Below are 18980 nucleotides of genomic sequence, written 5' to 3' on the forward strand. Positions count from 1 at the left end.
ATCCCCAGTACAAACCCAGCCTGACCTTCGTGCATCATGTAGGGCATTAGCAGATTAAGCCTGTTTGCCAGGATTTTCGTAAACACTTTTGCGTCTGTGTTTATCAGGGATACTGTGCGATACAACCCGCAATCGTCAGGGGGTTTCCCGGGTTTTAGCAGTAAGATGATCACCACTTTGTTTACCGACTCAGATAGGGGCGCAAGTTCCACACCAATAACATTCTAGGTGCTAGTACATTGACAAATTCCTTATAAAACTCTGCCCCAAGCCCGTCCGACCCCGGGGCCTTCCTGCCTGGGAGATCCCAGATCGCTGTCTTAATTTCACACAACATTATTGGCTCTTCCAGTGCTTTTGTGCGCTTCTGCCGACAACAATGTCGTAGGTATTTTTGCTAGGTAGTCATCTATTTTGGCATCCGTCGCTTCCCTCTGGGGAGAATATAGGCTTCTGTAGAAGTCATTACAAATACCTTGTTTAGCTCATCCAGCTTGTTGACTTTCGTACCATCTGCCCTTATTATTCTCTGGATGTTAGTGCTTCCCTTCTATCTACGCACCGTCTGTGCTAGTCATTTCCCGGGCCTTTCCTGCTCCCCATACCGGCCTGCTGCCACTGGTCTATCAAAGTACTGCAACTCCCTGTCTGATTCGTCTCTCTATTTATCTAAGTATGCCTTAAAGTCTTCGCTAACCTCCGTTGACGGGCGACTAGCACTCTCCCCATGTAATCTTGCCAGAGCCTCCTCGCATCTCATCAGCTCCTTCCTAATATCTCGCACTACCCCGAATTCAGTCGACATTGCTATACCCCAGATATATACTATGAATGGGTGGCTTGTGTGCTGACTGACCCCTCATTATTTTCAAAGTAACTGTCAATATACTGTGCCATACATACCCAGAAAACCGGGTCCCCCAAAGTTGTAGCCTTAAAGCGCCATTGTGGACGTGGAGCCATACCTCCGGGAATGTCTTGCGATAACATCATTGGGGAGTGGTCGGATAAAGTTCTTGGCAAAACCTGACACTCCGGCACCCAGTTTATCAGCTTACTAGATGTCAACCATAAGTCAATACGTGAATGCATGTCGTGCACTGATGAGCAAAACGTAAAAGTGCGTTGTGTGGTATGGAGCGTGCGCCATACATCCCTTATTCCCAGATCTTCCACATGTGTATGTATTGTGTGTGCTGCATTTGTCAAAGACATGGGTGCCGTCGAGGTATGCATCTAGTATTGTGTTAAAGTGTCCTCCGCAGATAACTGACGCTGTGGGGAACCTAGCACATCTTTGGAATAAAGTGTCATAAAACTCTGGATCATCTATCATCTTATCAGCAGAATCTTAGCATTCCCCAATCTTCCGTGTACTAGCACAAACCTGCTGCAGTCATCGTGTTCTGTTGCAATATGGGTGAATGGTAACAACCGGTGTACTAAAACCATGAGACCCCGTGCCCTCTTGGAGTAATTCGTATAGTACCGTTGATCTCCCCACCCAGGGGCCACCCTGCTCACCTGGTGTTCAAGCAAGTGTCTTTCTTGTAGAAATAGAAGCTTAACCCCCAGCCGTTGACGTATGACATTACCTTCCACATCTTCATCAGAACACCCAGGCCCAGAACATTCCAATTTAAAAGCTTTGCATTTATTGAGTCATTCTCCCCCATCTTCCTTCATGTGCAACTGGCCGCTCCGTGCCGCCCCGCACCCCCACATGCCCAGACCATAATATTCCATGCGCACCCTGTGCAATTATTAACAGTTTCTACCCACAACCCCCACAATTCCTCATATTACCACAAACTTTAACTATGCTTATCCCTTCCCGCTTGTCCCCCCACCCTACCCTGCCCAACAGTAACATGCACTTCCATTGGGGGCGACTGCAGTCGTGGCGAGAGGAGCTCCCTGCATTGGTAATTTGCCTTGACAAATGCTTTAGATCAACAAAACTCAAACACTAGTTGCCATTATGACATCAACACAGCATAGGTGCGGGTAAAACCATCTAACCTTAGCATACATAACTTCACCCCTGGGGCCTCCCCTGACGGAAGGGGATGTTGGCTTCAACAAATGACAAAGATTACTCGGAAAATGAGAAGAAATAGGTTGTTGTTAAATCGGTGTCTCAGTCGGGTGGGATAAAGCATGGCATAGGGTATTCCCTGCTCCCTGAGTAGCTTTTTAACTCCAAGGAAAGTGTGTCTCTGTTACTGCACAGCCAGCGTATAGTCAGGGAAAATGCAAACCACATTTGAACCAATCCTCAATTCCTGTTTCTCACGTGCAGACTTCAAAACCAATTCTCTGTCCCTATAGTTCATTAGACGCGCAATTATTGGCCAGTCATATGCCCCAGGTCTGGGCTTTGCCATCAATGCCCTATGCGCCCGCTCCACCACAAACATTTGTAACCAGCTGGGGTCTCCCAGGAATTCCTTCAGTCGGTCTTCATCTGCAACTTTCAAGGCGTCCTCCAGAACCCCAATAATACAGACATTGTTCTGTCTAGAACTCGCCTCTAAATCTTCACACTTTGTCTGGATTTTGTCCAGATCCTTAACCATCGTTGTCACCATCCCCTGTAGTGCTGTGATGGCATCCTCTGCCGTGCTTATCTGTGTCTCAGTTTCAGTGATTCGTTGCATGGCCTTTTCCAGTTGTGCGTGAATTGTAGTCATGTTAATCGTAATTCCCTCCAGCTTGTCGTTTATGGAGGCAAATCCTTGATGCATGAAGGCCATGACATCCTGGAGGTCAACAGGCGGCATGGACATTTCTCTTACTGCCTGCACCTGACTGCTTGTTCCTTCACTAATAGTTTCCACTTGCTTTGGGATGGGCCGTGCAAACGTATCCAATGTGCCACTTTAGGCATAATGCTGCAATCTCAAGTCTGAACACTACGCTCTCGTCTTGGTGGCTACCTTGTCACCAATGCAGCAGCCCCCTGTGCGCCCAGCCAGTAGCAACAGCCTGAAAGCAACCGGGTGGCCACACGGTGGTGATCTTTATCTGTCAAAGCGCCTCAGCCAATTGTGCCCACTGTGCCCGCTCAGCAACTGCTACAATGATTCTTTTTTTATTTGCCCCCGCTACAGTGTTCGAATGTCTCCTGGGGCCTCCAGTTCTGTGGTCAGGGGATATAGCCAGTCCCTCAAATGCACCAGCACTCCTCAGTTTGCACCCTTGATCTGGGATTTGATACTACCCAATTTGAGCAGTAATGCTATGTGCACTGCGCATTCGGAGGGCTTTCAAATACCGTCAGTAGGCTGTCCTGCTTGCAATGTCCATATGGCACTCTACTCCTTGGCCACTTGGTTAAACCACCCTCCTAAGTGAGCTCCGGTGGGCCCTGGGCTCAAAGGCACAAAAGGACTTCCAATCCGCACATTTGCAGCCTCCGACTGGGCTACCGTCATGTTGGTGGGACAATATAACGAGTGCAGAAAAGTCACATGGCCGAAGCAACCAATGGCACCACACAACCAGACCGTAGCCCACTGCTGCTAAGTCAGGGGCAGGCACAGTGCACCTTTATGGCAGTTATTCGAACTCTGCTCAGCCAATCAACCCCCTCTGCATCGTTGCACCATGAAATTCACTCCCCCCAGCACCCTAACGGCAGGCACAGCCATGTTGATGGCAGAATAACAGTGTTCTGTAGTAGAAGAGGGGGGGGCACAATGACAAGTCTTGCAGAGGCCTGCTGCGTGTGAGCAAGGGGGGGCATCAATTTATCTGTAATGCTGCAACGTTGTTGTCGGGAGGTGCTCCACGAGTTTCCGATCAGCTGTTCTACTGCCCAGTCAGTGCCTGCCACAGTCCGGAGAGTTCCTCTTTATATCAGCTGCTAACCCGCAGCTCTTGTGCGGTGCCTATGTCTCCACAGGCTCTACGCCTCACATGTGAAGCGCCGGGCCCCACCAGAGGTTTCCGATCAGGCCGCCCTTCTGCCCGACTGGTTGCTGCTCCAGTACGAGGAGTTCCGCGTATGGTGGGGCACAGCCCCTGTTCTTCGAAAGCGGGAGCGGACCACAGGGAGAACCAAGCTATCTTCCACTCCTCACTTCACCGGCCACTGCTGCAATCCTCAGTCTCCTTCCCCACTACAAAGAAGATGGGGCCTCGGTTTCCGCAGTACCGAGCCACGGTCTGTCCATGCCATCAGGGCCCGCCTCAGTTCACAGCCTTGTCACACGGCCGAGTCTGCTTCCCTCGCACATCCGACCAGGGCTAAATGTGCCTGCACCTTTCAAATAGCATATCGCTGATTTTCACGTCAAGTTCGCTGCATTTCGTGCAGTAAATGCGCAGGGATCTTGTTTCTCTTCACGGAGCCTACACAATGGCCACCATCTTGGCCATCACGCAACAGCACCCGCTCAGACCTTGGACATTAATGATCCGTATGCTTGAAAAATTAAACATATGGAAATGCAAGTCTGTGTAACAACATAACCATTGTGAAACACTAGCACTCATAGCCATTCAAAAGCAATAAACAGTAAGATACCTTGCAAAACACATCCAACAGTACCCAATTTCAAACTGTTTACCTCGTGTTTCCCTCATGGTGCAGCTTTTATATTTTGGTTACAATATCTGGCTGCAAGTAGCTCAGGCTCAGTATAACTTAGGATGTGGGGCTTAGAGGCCCGGTCTCAGAACCTAGAAGAGCCACATCAGCTAAGAGAAACATTTGGTGTCCATCCCCTTGATCAAAATGTTAGAAAGAACCATTGCCTGACTTTGCGGCTTGGATTTTCTTTCTTATTCCCTGTGGCCTTCCACCTTTCACTCTCAAAACCCTATAACAGGCATCAGGATGATCATTTGAGGCTACTGTCTGGGAGGAGTCTGGGAGGAATCATCTTTGGTGCTTATGGGTTCATTATATGCTTCGCTTTGCATATTCTCATTATCACACTTTGTTGGCCTTCAAATGTAAAGTTTACCAAACAATGGTATCCGCAGCTATATTTCACATTCTTTTGATGTAACCAGGAGGTAAAATCACAGAGGGAGATCTCCTCTTGATCAAAGTCAACAGTGCAAGATCCTGCAGGAGAAGACATTTAGACCCTTTAAAGGAAATGTTCGAGTGTGTCCTGGATGACCTCATCATGTTTTCTCTTTCTATTTGAAAAAAAAGTACTCTGGTGAGGACACCAGGGATCAGATTTTTCTGCTGCTGGACCGCCAAGAGCACTCTACAGGTATGATCCATCGGTATCACTACTAATTATCCCCACCAAAAATATCGCCATATATATGGTCGTCTGGAACAGCCATAGGCGATATTTTTGCGGGGGATAATTTTTGGGGTTGCGGGGGTGTACCCCGCCCCTTTAAAAATAATAGGGGTTGCGGGGGTGTCCCCCACAGGTTCCATGCCTTAATATTGCTTCAAAAATATGGCAATATTTTTGTATGCCGATATTTTTTCGGGAATATTAACACATGGAACCTATGCAGGGTGATAGATGAGTCATCCGCTCCCTCCAACAACAGGTCTGGAGCGTTCACTTGAGTTGGGGTCCCCTGAACGCTGATAATGTTGCACCTTGATCTGTTCTCGTTTCAATTGTAAGGCTGTGTAATGAGTTTCTGAAACATCCATCCGATGGGTTCATTGCCAGATTTCAAAGCTGTATTCACAGGTGAGGTTTTCCACCTCATCCATTTGAGACTCTGATTGTTCTACACGTTTATCCAATGAGGCCACGTGGTGCGACAGCACCGTTATACCGGTGTGGACTTCGTTCTTGTTCTCTGCCAGCATTTGCATGACATCTTTTTGGGTGGCATGAGCTGACAGAGGCCCACTTGGATTTGAAAGGTTCGTATGAACTAAGCACTATAAATATAAATAAAGATAATGATAACAGCTAATGGTACAGCACTTAGAGGAATCTGTTATCAAGTGCTGCCCAAAAAACTCATGTTGTTAGGATTATCATATGACTAGCACTTGTAAGTAATCTTAATCCAAGTATTTCAATTGTCCAGTGTTTATAAAATATGGCACTATGCTAGGTTTTCTGTTTCTAAACTCTTGCACTTGGATAGTAACAGGTTTGAAATTGTAATATGAAACCAGGTTAAAATCATTTGACTTAGTAACAGATGTAGCACGACTCTGACTGTTATATAATTTTTTTGTTATAGGTTTCTGGCCAATTTACAGTTTGCGAAGAAATACTTAAAAAAGGACAACAGTTGGTCGACGTAAGAAATGAAACCTTAACTCTGGTAAATCCCATTTAATAACGATATTCTTATTTCTAGTACAATTGTAATATTGCCTTAGAATACCTTCATGTTAATTTCATACCAGTTAAGGTTCTTGTAAAGTAACATTTCAGAGAGGGCCCTTGGAGGGCAGGCATGCTTGCCACCCTGATAGACGATGTCAGGCTTGTTGGTCTATTACTTTACATGGTAGCAATTGTACCTGTTTTGCGCAGGAAGGATTGAGTGTCTATGTATGTGTTTTATTCCTCTATCACTGATGATGCCAACTTGGCAAAAGGTTTGCCTTCCTATTCCTTTTTGGAGGGGCTGGACTCTTATCTCATGACCATTGGTAGTAAATTCAAGGATTTTCTCTGTCTGGGTGACTTCAATATCTGGCTGGAGGACCGCTCAGGGATAGATGCTAAACAACTCTGGGAATAAATGGGGATGCATGATCTTTCACCTCCAGTAATCTCCTCCCATATACATGGCCATTGCCTGGGCATATTAGTAAGAGGGGCAGGATTGTAGTGACTCATACATTGGCGATCTCATGAACAGATCACTATCTAAGGCTATTATTGATAAAAACAGAAAAACTCTGCAAGGCAACCATCTAGCGCAAAATGTTTGCCACTTGTCCGTAAGCCAACTTAATGTGATGCTTTTTTGAAAGAAGGTGCCGCTATCATGGACAATGTGTGTTCCAAGACTGCCCCATTGAGACAAAAAGCATCCAATAAAATCTTTAAACTGTGGTTTACTCCAGGTCTGACTGAACTGAAGAAGCATTATAGAGTCATGGAGCGTATGTGGCGAAAATATAGAACATCGGATGGGACATTAAGGTCAAGGCAGCCTTAAAAAACGATACCATAGCTATTTTTGGGGTTAAGTCAGACTTAATCAAAATGATTGAGGCAACAACAAATCACACGCATTAATTGTTTCTAGTAATTGCCAATTTTGTGCAACCAATTAATGCCCTATCAGATAGATAATCGTCATTAGAGCAGGCTAATGCCTTCAACACATTTTTCTCAGACATGCTACAAACAATCCAGGAACATATTGTGCATGATGGGGAGTTACAGTTAGCGTCTGAACAAAGGTATATAGACACAGGAATTTTGAAGGATGGAAAGCCCACCTTGAATATCTTGCCGTTTGATTTTAAACCAGTCTCAGAAGAAACCTCCTGTGCTCTGTTGACTGCTCTCAAACCCACGAATGACTCATTATTCCACCTTCCCACATGTACGGCAAAGCGTTTAGCAATACATATTGCGCCTTTTACGACCTGCATTGTAAATGCATACCTCAGTCAAGGTATAGTTCCAGCCGAACAGAAGCTATCCATTATTTCACCACTTTTGAAAAAGTCTAATTTGGACCCCGAAAACTTGCAAAATTACAGCCCACTGGCAGGCCTGCCGTGGCCTAGTAAAATCATAGAGAAAGTGGTCACGGTGCACCTACAGGAATATGTTGAGAGAGAATCTCTGCTGGATCTCTTGCAATCAGGTTTCCACCCAAAATTTGGAACAGAAACTGCGTTGGCCGCGGCATGGTATGAACTTTTTCAAGTTCGAGATCAAGGGGAATTGTCACTACTCGTAATGTTGGACCTCTCTGTGGCATTTGATACAGTGGACCATGGCATTCTTATCAATCGACTCAGGACGATAGGTAATGTTTCAACTAGTGCAACCAAATGTTTCACCTCTTTTTTGGCCAGGCTGCAACAACAAATGAGCTCTGGAGGTTATCTATCAGACTCCCTATCTCAGGATTGTGGAGTCCTTCAGGGATTGTCCCTCTAGCCGCTATTATTTTATCTATATCTTCGTCCCCTAATGGACATCTTGCGGAGCCATAAGGTCTGGTTTCAATCATATGCAGACAATACACAGGTGTTCATTAGTTTGAATAATATAGAGGAGTTCTTTACAAGGGCAAGTAGCTGCCTGGAGGAGGTTAGCTGATGGATGTCCACCAACTGGCTCCAACTCAATCCAATCAACACAGAGATAATTCTGTTTGGACCAAAACTTCTGCTAGGTGAGGACAGACGTCCCCCGGTTCTAGGTTAAAGTATCGAAATCAAAAGGTTTGAATGCCTTTTATTCGACAGTCAAAGGGTCAGGCAAAAGGTTTGAATTTTTTTTTTATTGGGCGGGGGTTCCCCCCAAACCCTTGTTTTCTTTATTAAAAAAACTTTTATTACCAAACCAAACTAAAAAAAATATAAATAAATAAAAAAAATGTGAACCTTTTTTTTTGACCCTTTGACTTTTGAATAAAAGGTAATTCGATCCTTTATTTTCAAAACTTTAACCGGACACCTCCTCCTTTCCTCCTGGGATCAGAACTGAAGTATGCTGCCAGGATTCAAAAACTTGACTGCATATGGCAATGTGATCTTAGCTGGGAAGGCCAAATTGGGGCCAAAGTACAGGCTGTTTTTTTATAGCTTGCAGCTATTATGGCACGCTCTTCCCTTCGTACCCCAGAAGGACCATGCAGCAGTGGTAGGAGACCTTTTAACTCACAACTGTATGTTAAGCAGAATCACATGCAGTACCCTTTGGGAACACTACAAGCAATTAGGACTACAAGTGTAAGCACAATCTCACCTTTGGTACAAGCCTGTACTACACAGTAAAGTGGTAGCGATGGCTGAGGAGCCAGACTTATCTCAAGAGTTTAAGTGAGCAGTAGAACAAGTTACACAAGGGACCAACAAATACAGTGATTCAAATATACACTTACTTAAGGTTTCTTGGTAAAAGAATATACATTTATTTACTTAGTCAGTTAGAAAACATTACTCTAGCATAACAAGTTCAATCTCTCACACTAATACACCACAAAAATCCAATCGGTGAGTGGCTGAATAGGTTTAGCTCCAAAATGAAGTGGGAGCAAAATGGCACTTCAGATACTTAATAAAAGAGGGAAAAGACAAGGTTATAAGAATAGACAGCCCAAATACATTCATAGGCAGGGCAAAGGGTTTCAGTTAAATACAACCAGCAATTCTTCTCAACAGGCCTAGGTCAAAGTCAATGGTTCAGAGTCTTTTGTATAGGTTAGCACAGTTCTGGCATATAACGGTTAAGTCTTTGCCACAGATTTTTAAAGGATTTGGCTTGTTGAAAAGTTTGACAAATGTTAAGGGAAGGACAGGCCTTCATAGTTGAGGAAAGTTTCACCCACTTTCTCGATGGCCGAAAATAGTTCCGGACCGCGTTTGCACAGTACAATTGTCAATGAAGAAAGCTGTAGCTGAGGCAGTTGTTCCTGGCAGTTTGAACAGATTTCGCTGTTCCTGAGCTTCTGTCATGGGGACAAGAAGGAGGACATCGGGAGGTTCCTGCACTGCCCAGGGAAAAGGCAAAAGCTGTAGCAAGACATCGGTTTAAGGTGTGAGTGCTTTAAAGACCACAAACTGGTACCCTTCGCACTGGCTATCCGGTTTTCAACAGCACTCTGAAGAACATTCGACCAGTATGGGGACAGTGTCCAGGTGACTTGCGAGTTGGTTGTTCCTACCAAACTCAAGGGAAGGAGTTAACCTTGAAGGGCTTCTCTGTCGATGGAGTTTTAGGCAATTCGGACTTGCAGCAGGGCTTCACCGGTGGACCAGGAGTTGCAGCAGTCGTCTTCATTCAGCTCGTCTTCGGGTTCTTTCGTTCCAGTGGTCGACTCTGCTTTTCAAGTCCCTGAGGCCTGCTTTTAAACAGTTTCCCCCATTCATTCCAGCATGGCTGTCACTCACACAGCAGGTGACTGTTCTTGCCGGACAGCCAGTCGCCCAATCACGCCAGAGTGCATTCAGGTCTTCTAGGAGACTAAGCACAGGGAGTTTCGGGCACCTACCTCACATCCTGTCCACCCAGACACTCAGGCGCCAGAGGGGGGCTTCAGCACTGAAGCCCGCCAAAGGCCAAGGAACAAAGTGACCAAACCTGGTTTGGTGCGCAGAGTTAAACACAAGAAGGACCTTTCCTCAAATAAATGGTGAAAAAAGTCGACCAGAGTCTGTTTTTACAGATAGGTCTTGGGCGCCATATTGAAAAACATGGCTGACACTTTTAGCTACCGGTGTTCGCGGTCGGGAAAAATCATGGTAGTTTGTTAAAAACCACTGCCACCATCCATTCCAAGTAGAAAAGGGTAACATTTGACTGTTACATGAGTGTTTAGACTCAGGGAATGCTAGGCAACCCCTCCAGCACTCTATAGGAAGATAGGGTGTGCTGGGTCTGTACATTTAAAAAAGACTAGTAAAGTCAATTTAACTTTACATGCTCTGGGAGACAGTAGTCAGTCCCAGAGAAGGTATTTAAACCTGGGGGAGTCTGAAAGACACCCCGGTGCAACTGCACTGAAGGTGCTGTGTGACACACAAGAAAAAGATGATGCCTATGGAGTTGTTTTAAAACTCCATATCCAAAGAACTCAAAAGTACAACACATTGAAAATGAAAAGTTCAAAGTCCCAAAATATAGCAAAAGAGCTGGAGAGCTCTAAGGTAGAGTGAATTTAGCACTTGGGTGAGAATTCTCCCTAACAACCTAGTGTACCAGCTATAATGAAAACAATAACTTTCACTCAGTTAAGAAAGTTGTGTGCTGACAGGGACTTTTCAGTATCAGGCACAACAGCAGAGTTGGGTGTGAACATTCTGGACTTTGAAAGAAATAAGGTTGTGCCTAATTTAGCAAATGGTCCTGATAGTGGAGCTGGGGAAGGACCCTGCCACAGTAATGGAGTTACTGCCACTGCCGTGGCTAATGTTGAGTATGAGGAGAAAGGAAGTGCATCCTCTGAACTTTTGACTGTCACCACCTCAGATGCTGAGACATTGTTCAATTTGAAAAAGGAGAAACATAGGCTCAAAGAGAATGAACTTGAGTTTGAAATGGCCAGATTGGAATTTGAGAGGGTTGAAAGGCAGAAAGACAGGGATCACCAGCTGGAGCTTGCCAAGATTCATGCTTCACAAGGTTCTTCCAGAGGATCTGGAGATGGTTTTGGGTTCTCTTCACATCCTAGGTTTCCAAAAGATCTCTTAAGTATGTATGAAGAAAAGAATGACATAATGGACAGGCTTGTAACTTTTGAGTATGCATGTGAGGTACAAGGAGTGAGTGATGTTGACAGGACTGCATGTTTGATCAGCAGACTGACCCATTCCAGCTGCACTGCCATTATGTTAATGTCAAAGGCTGATAGATTAGACTTTTTAAAACTGAAGCAATCTGGTATCCTCAAGTTTGGGAAGACTCCTGCCCAATACTTGAGGAGATTTAGAGAATACAAAAGAAAAGAAAATATGACCTATGTAACTTGCGTTTCAGATTCTTCAAAGAAAACATGTGTGGCTGGATAGAGGGCTATCAAGTAACCACCTTTGAGGGCCTGATCAATTTGGACATGCTGGAACATATTTTAGCCTCTTGTTCCCCAGAGTTTAAGCAACATTTGGTTGACTCAAAGGAGTTAAATCCAAAGAGGCGAGCCATGGCGGCTGATTTATGGATATCACATAGAGTGTCCCATAAGGACAAGCCTGCTTCAGGTAAGCAGGAGAAGGGAAAGAAGCAGAAAGAGAAAGAGGGTGGGGGTACTAATAAAAAAATGGGTCCTGATAATAAAATGTCCAAGAAGGCCCACAAAAAGTTTAGTAAGTGGAATTCACCAGAATCAGGTGAGGGTAATGGGACTAACCCTCCCAAGCATGTGAGTGGTTTCTCTAAGCCTGCCTATGTGTCAAGTTCCAGTAGGACCTGTTACACTTGTGGAACAAGTGACCACAGGAAGGGGGACCCCAAATGTAAGGGTGGAGTTTCTGGGAGTGTTCCTTGTGTCCAAAACTCTGTTTCTTTGCTGCTGGACCTGTGTTGTACTGAGCACCTTTTCCACTTTCATTACTAAGGAGGAGGAGGAACTGCTTAATAGCCCCACTCTGACGTGGAGCGTCGCAGAGTGTCTGGGAGTGTTCCTTGTGTTCGGTGTGTGCAGCGAAAATTGACCCGAATCTGATGTCGCCCTCAGCAACGTTTCCCCTGACTCGAGCGGGGCTGCAGCGTTTCCAATTGGCACCAGCAGGAGCTGGGTGCAGCCTCATGAACACTCCTTCAAACAATAGACCTGCGTTATGTACTCAGCCTGAAGCGCACAGTAGCTTACTGCCGCCTGCTTTCCTGTTTTCCCCTGCCCTCCTGCACCCCCCCGCTCCCTCTGCTTCCCAGGCACCAGCTTTGCTTACCATATATGCGGCGCGCTGAAAAAATGCCGTGGAGGGTCAGGCGTTCGGGCAGGCAGACGCCCCCACCGAACTGTGACTGTTGGAGACATGGGACGTGACCGCCCATCCTGGCCCATGCACATCGATGTCGTGTGGACCCGAGTTCCGTGTGGTACGCAACACAGACATGTAGTGGGGGGCTGCGTATGCTACAAACATTAGTGAGCTTCAACTCGTATGTTCGAGTGTGGCGGTGGGCGGTATCCCCCTCAAGCTGCACGAACAGCAAGAATATCCAGAAAAAATAAACGGCAATCAGCACACAGGGAAGGGAGTGACGGAAAACATTAAACAACATGCAGTACTCCCTTCCCTCCGGGTGCTTGCTTGGCGTGTGGTGGAACGTGATAACAAGGTGACTGGGCTGAACAGAAAAAAGAAAGCAAACGTAAGTGCCTCACTGCTTAACGATCACCACAATCATCCTCAAAGCAGTCAAGAGGCAGAGCCACGCACTGTGACTGACCCTGTTAACAACAAAACAGGGATCCTTTATAATAATTCACAACAGACATTGGATGAAGAAGTCTTCCTTGAAGCAAGAGACACGACACTTGGGTCAGAGTCAAATGAGGGTTATGACCCATTGGCGGCGTGCTTACAAACACAAAGTAACACGCACAAGGAAAGGCGGAATTCGCTTTTTGTAGCGGACAAACTAATAAAATACCTAATAAAAATCGATGCTAAGTTGACTGGTGCTTTGGCGCTGGCCAAGACACTTGTATGCACAGAAAATACAACAAAACCTCATTCCGTTCTAAAGAAATTGAAGACCTCAAAAACTTGAAACTTGCAGAAACTGCTGAACTGGAGCAATGTGGCTCACAGCAATCTTGCCGTCCTAATAAACGCAGAAGTCTTGCTTCAAGTACTAGTCCGAGTACTTTTGTGGTTTGCTTGCAGTACATAAAAGAATCAACCAACGCCATTCTAAGAAAGTGAAATATGCCACACCAAAAAATGAGCAAAAACAGGAATGGTGGGAGTGTAGTTCGAAGGTGTCCCGCATCTGACTCTGAGGCAAGTGAAGACGGCTCATCAGATTCCGATTCATCTATTGTTGAAAGAGAATTCCCAAAAGTAAGACGGCAAAACAACATGATATGATATGATATGACATTTATAACGCGCCTACACACAGGTGTTTCATGGCGCGATGAGGCAAGGGAGGGGGAACAAAGGGAAGACAGACAGTGAACTTACTAGGCCAGGTGCCATTCAGATCGCGCAAGTGCAAGGGAAGGGGGAAAAAGAAAAGTGCGGGGGGGCGAGAGGGGTGACGAATCATGACGAATCAACAATCTTTACGAGCTTCTGCAGAGCCTCAGTTGGAATGTTTTGAATTGGTGGAACAAGTGATTAACCAACTCAGACCGAATATAATCTCAACGTTAAACAATTACTGTCGCTCCTTTGATAAAGCTTTATGAACACTTCAATGAGAGCCTTAAAGATCAAAACACCTTGATGGCTCTGGTCAACTCAAAAATAATAAACATGGAAATATTATTACAGGATGTGGATGTAAGAACCCAAGCACTGAATGACACAAGAACAACAAAGCCCTTGCCACTCAAGTAAAAGGCCAACTAAAGAACAATGCTGAAGACAAATGCCTATTGGCAGAAGTGGCAAGAGAGGCGTTGATAATTTTTAAAAAACAGTAATCGCTTAATGGAGAAAGGGTTCCTATAATCAGCGAGCGAAGCACAGAGAGTTTGGCCAAACATGAACTAATCAAGGAATGGGAGAGACCTATCATTTTACCAATAGTCAATGAAAGAGAGAAAGCAAAGTGCCTCGAAAGTATCAACTCGGTGCTGACAAACAGTGTTACTTGCATGTCAAATATTTAAAAGAATGCGAGCAGACATTTGTCTGGCCCCTCTGAAGCCGTGTCTTTACCCATCAACATGGCACAGACGATGAAGAGAAATACTGAGGAGGAGGTTGAACTTGCCTGCCCATCAACTTCATCAAATGCAGAGGGTGTTACAGAAAAACCGCTCCCCCGTCAGAAACTAACCCTGTGATCATAATAGATAAAAAATGACACGTTTGCCATTTTTGACAAAACAAAAAGAGAGACAACGATGAAGAAGGATGTGAAAACACATCTCCCATCTAAACAAATAAAAAACATGCCTAACAAGAAAAATGTTAATTCTAGGATCTCCTGTAAATTCTTACGGAACATAAAATCTCTAAACGTAACAATTCAAACGGCACCGAATAATCCGAGAGCAAGTTCTCAGGCAGTTAACATTCCAGCCGGTGTAGAAGAGCCAGAGAAATTACAGGAAAACTAAAAAAATACACTTGATCAGCCAGGAAACAATGAAAATGATTTTGACCAAGTGATGGAAGAGTTAGCAAATCTGTCTACATATGAGACAAACATTGTGGACTTAACATAGGATGAAGAAGAGGACGCTGAGGAGAATTTGATACTGGACTGGCACAGTAACAGCGAATCCCAGACTGCACAGAATGTAAAATGTATCCAAACAAGAACGTGCACAATGGTCATTACGCCAGAAAAAGAAAATAAACGGAGCATCCAAGTACATGAACCTGAAATAGGACCAATAAAAAAAAAAATGTTGACGCTTTATGAAAGATGGGCGCCGGCTATCGCTAAATCTTCTGAAGGCTTGGAACACCTAAAGGCAAAATTATTCGATTCATGACCAGGAAGTAGATTTTTGATAACGGAAGAAATGTTGATGGCTAAGGGCCTATCTAAAATCAAAGAAAAAGATAAATCAAGAAATGTTGACAGCAGAGAAGAATGGAGAGGACAAGAGACTGCCATTAAAAAGTGCAAATCAATCAGCTAAGAGGAAGCAGAATATAACTTCAAATTTCTGTCTCCTGCTTGAAATGGCTTTCCAGTCTGGGGATGGATTAATTCTGAACAGCTATAACGTTCCACAACTTCTAAACCATATTCCGCAACTGAGATGCATAACAACGAATGATATAAAAACTGTGGAACTCATACAAGATTCAACGGCAGACCGAGTTTTATTACACAATTGCTCAAGAGCTATGAGAGATATTATAGTTGAAAGCATTCCTGACCTATATTCCTTTGGCTTTAACATAACTGATCCTTGGGGAGATTCTACACTTGAAACAGTGAATGTGATATCAAATCATCGGAAAGAAAATCATCAGTCCAAAAGAAGTGATGATTGTAGCCCACACAGAAGATTGATCACAAAACAAATAAATCATTCTAGAGCAGTAGTGAACTGCGACGAGGAAGGTGGTGACCATGGTTGTCGTGAAGACGCAAGGACACAAGTGAAAAAACAGATAAAAATCACGTTTGGCCGTAAAGAAAATAATGGGGGGATGCCAAGAACTGTAGAAAATAGAGTAAACGATGAGAATGACGAAAAAAGTTGGAGCTGGGTAGCAAGCTCCATAAACCCACAATGCAAGAGATAATGCCAAAAGGTAATGCAAATCAGCACTTACAGATGGGTACTTTAGAAACATTACATATTATCTGCCTACAAGAAATCTGGCTCTTGACTCAGCCATCAGTTGAGGGCTTTGAAATTGCCTAGAACCGAGCTATCGAACAGACCAAAGGTAGGCCGATGGCGGGCTTACTAACCATGGTGAAACAAAAACATGGGCTATGAATCATAAATGTGGAAAATTCAACTCCATATATGCAACATGTGACGATCGGAACCCAGAGGAAAAAGCTTGAAAAGAGCGTTAAATTGCATATTAAAAATTTGTATTGGCAGCATGAAGCATCAGATGAGTGGACATTTTTAGACTCAATAGGTGATCTGATAGATTCTATACTGATCAGCGAGAAGAATGCCAACATCATACTTTGTGGTGATCTAAAAATGGAATGCTTAAAATTACAAAATGTCATGGAACAAACATGTTCACCACCGTACAAAATAAAAGATCGTATAACGGTTGCATGGGAAGAAGAGATGGAAGCTCGAGGAATATCACTACTGAATGGAAATCTTAAAGGGGATATCCCTCCAAATCCCACCTGGCGAGGTGACAAATACAAATCAATCTTGGACTACCTTTACGCTTCAGAAAATATTGTTGGAAAGGTTAAAGAGTTAAACGTAATAGCCATGTCACATAGTGACCATGACCTAGTCAAAATAAACATATATGGTCTAAATTCAGATAAAGAACAGACATGGAATCACGGTATTTATATCACCCATGGCAGAAATCGACTGAGACTGGAGGAGAGACAGATTATAACGTTGACTAAGTGCTGTCTGGCAATAGAAAAGATGAAACCATAGACCAGATAGAATACCCAGTACTACTACAAGCATATACTGAAAAAAGGAAAGAAGGGAACTTAAATAATTTCAGGAAGAACCATGTTTATGATGCAAAAATCGTGCTGAAAAAAAACGAGAATTCAGAAAATACATTAGAGCCTTGCAGAAAGATCTGGTTTATGATTACATGAAACAAAACAATAGAGCAAAAGCAAACTATAAGAACTAGCTGCATTCCCACAAAGGTATCATGGTGCAGAACGATGCTGAAAATGTTGAAGACACTGTCATCACAAAATAACTGAATGTTTTGGGAAGTGATTAATAACCTGGAAACACCACAATAAGCAATCCAAAATAATATGGTGACAGAAGTGCTATGGATAAATCACTTTACAAATCTCTTCATGAAAAGTACAGAGAGAGAATACCAAGAACAAAAAGTAGCCACACCTTGGGATCTTACTATTACTAAAATAGACATCCTCGAAAACATCAGAAGGTTGAGCTCATCGAGATCCCCTGGGCCTGATGGCCTTACAAATCAAATCTTAAAATTGCACCCTGAGGAGTGGGCTGAGTTCTGCAACAATAAAAGAAATTACAGCCTGAGAAAAAACACTCCCTTGGCGACTACATTTTTGTTAAAGATGCATACTAAGATAGCAGTTGTCTAATATATTTTTGTTGTCAGCATGAGTAATTTCCCAATTTTATCACTCGCATTGGAAACCCTGTGCACGCTTATCATGGCCTAAATAGATACTTGTAGCATAAGGTATGATCTATATGAAAAACCAATCTCTCAATAAGAGGAACAGGATACTCTAATCATCAAAAATTAACAATTGGATATTCAGTGAAATCACCATTCTGGTTTTGTTAGCTAGAAATAAAGTTCCATCTCCTGAAGAACCACTGCCAATAACAGTGGGGAAACATGTGTCGCGTTAGGAACTACGATAGAAAAACTAAACATTGAATTACAAAATCAATGTGTCAGAAACCAAAACAAAGAAAGTAATGGATTGTCATTAAAGCCAAAAACCAATAATCAAAATGAAAACCAAACCAAAAGTTAATGAACCAAAACAAAACTATAAGTTAATGTGCCAGAAAATACAGCCAAGGATTGTTATTTGGTGCGAAAACAACACTGATCCATCTTTTGAAATTTATGACAAGCAAGAAGTGAAAATCATACTGTACCCGCATTGTAATTCAAAGTGAAACAATGATTGAATTGTTAAGGTGTGAAAATAACACTGAACTTGTTTTGTTTATTTTAATAAAAATAATTAACGATTTAGACTCACCTGTGAATATTTGACCAAATAGGTTGGCGCATTCGAGTAAGCTATTCCCATTTCTTTATTTTTCTGAGTTCTGCAACAACCTGTTTAAAAACATCATTGTAGAAAAAAAGATCCCGGTCTCATGGAAAAGTGCAATAATCGTGCCTATATTTAAAAAAGGAATAAGAACAGTCCCTAACAATTATAGGCCGATACCACTTTTGGATGTTGTGGGAAAAGGTTTTGCTACTAAGCTTTTACTACAACTAACTGAGTGGATAAAACTGTCAGGGGTTGCTGATATTCGACAAACCGGTTTTGTAAAGCGTGTCGGGTGTGGATTGAATCTATTTCTAATCAATCTATTGAAAATGGAGGCTGTAAGGAAAAAAACGAAAATATACTTAGATTTCATAGATTTAGCCCACGCTTTCGACAGCATTGACCGTGAGCTTCTGTGGACAAAAAAGAATAAACTGGGATGTCCAACAAGTTTGCGTCTGCAATCAAAGAACTTTATTCAAATACCACCATAAGAGTCAGATTGGACCAACATGGAACCCTTTAGCCGTCAATTATAACATCCAGAGGAGTGAAACAGGGGCGCCCGCTTGGGGCAACTCTGTTCAGTACATTTATCTCAGACGTGGGAAGTTCTTTAGAGGCAATAAGAGCTTTTGCCCCAAAGATACATCTTGCATGCTGACGACATAGCATTAATAAATGTCACTCAGATAGGTCTACAGAGAAAATTGTCGGCACTAAAACAATACACAGAGGCAAAGGTCTTGTGATCAACCCAACAAAAACAGAGATATTGGTGCT

General features: G+C 43.5%; 1 protein-coding gene across 1 annotated transcript in view; it reads left to right on the top strand.

Moving 5' to 3' along the window:
* The window catches only part of LOC138511072 (uncharacterized), a 1092277-nt gene that overhangs the window by 1005869 nt on the left and 67428 nt on the right, over positions 1-18980 (top strand). Inside the window, exon 8 of the mRNA XM_069626571.1 lies at positions 6187-6270. Within this exon, the coding sequence (XP_069482672.1) occupies positions 6187-6270 (84 nt within the window). The remainder of the gene's footprint in view (positions 1-6186; positions 6271-18980) is intronic.

This window comes from Ambystoma mexicanum, chromosome 6p (genome assembly GCF_040938575.1).
Source record: "Ambystoma mexicanum isolate Mex_15411 chromosome 6p, UKY_AmexF1_1, whole genome shotgun sequence".
In the NCBI taxonomy this organism is placed as follows: domain Eukaryota; kingdom Metazoa; phylum Chordata; class Amphibia; order Caudata; family Ambystomatidae; genus Ambystoma; species Ambystoma mexicanum.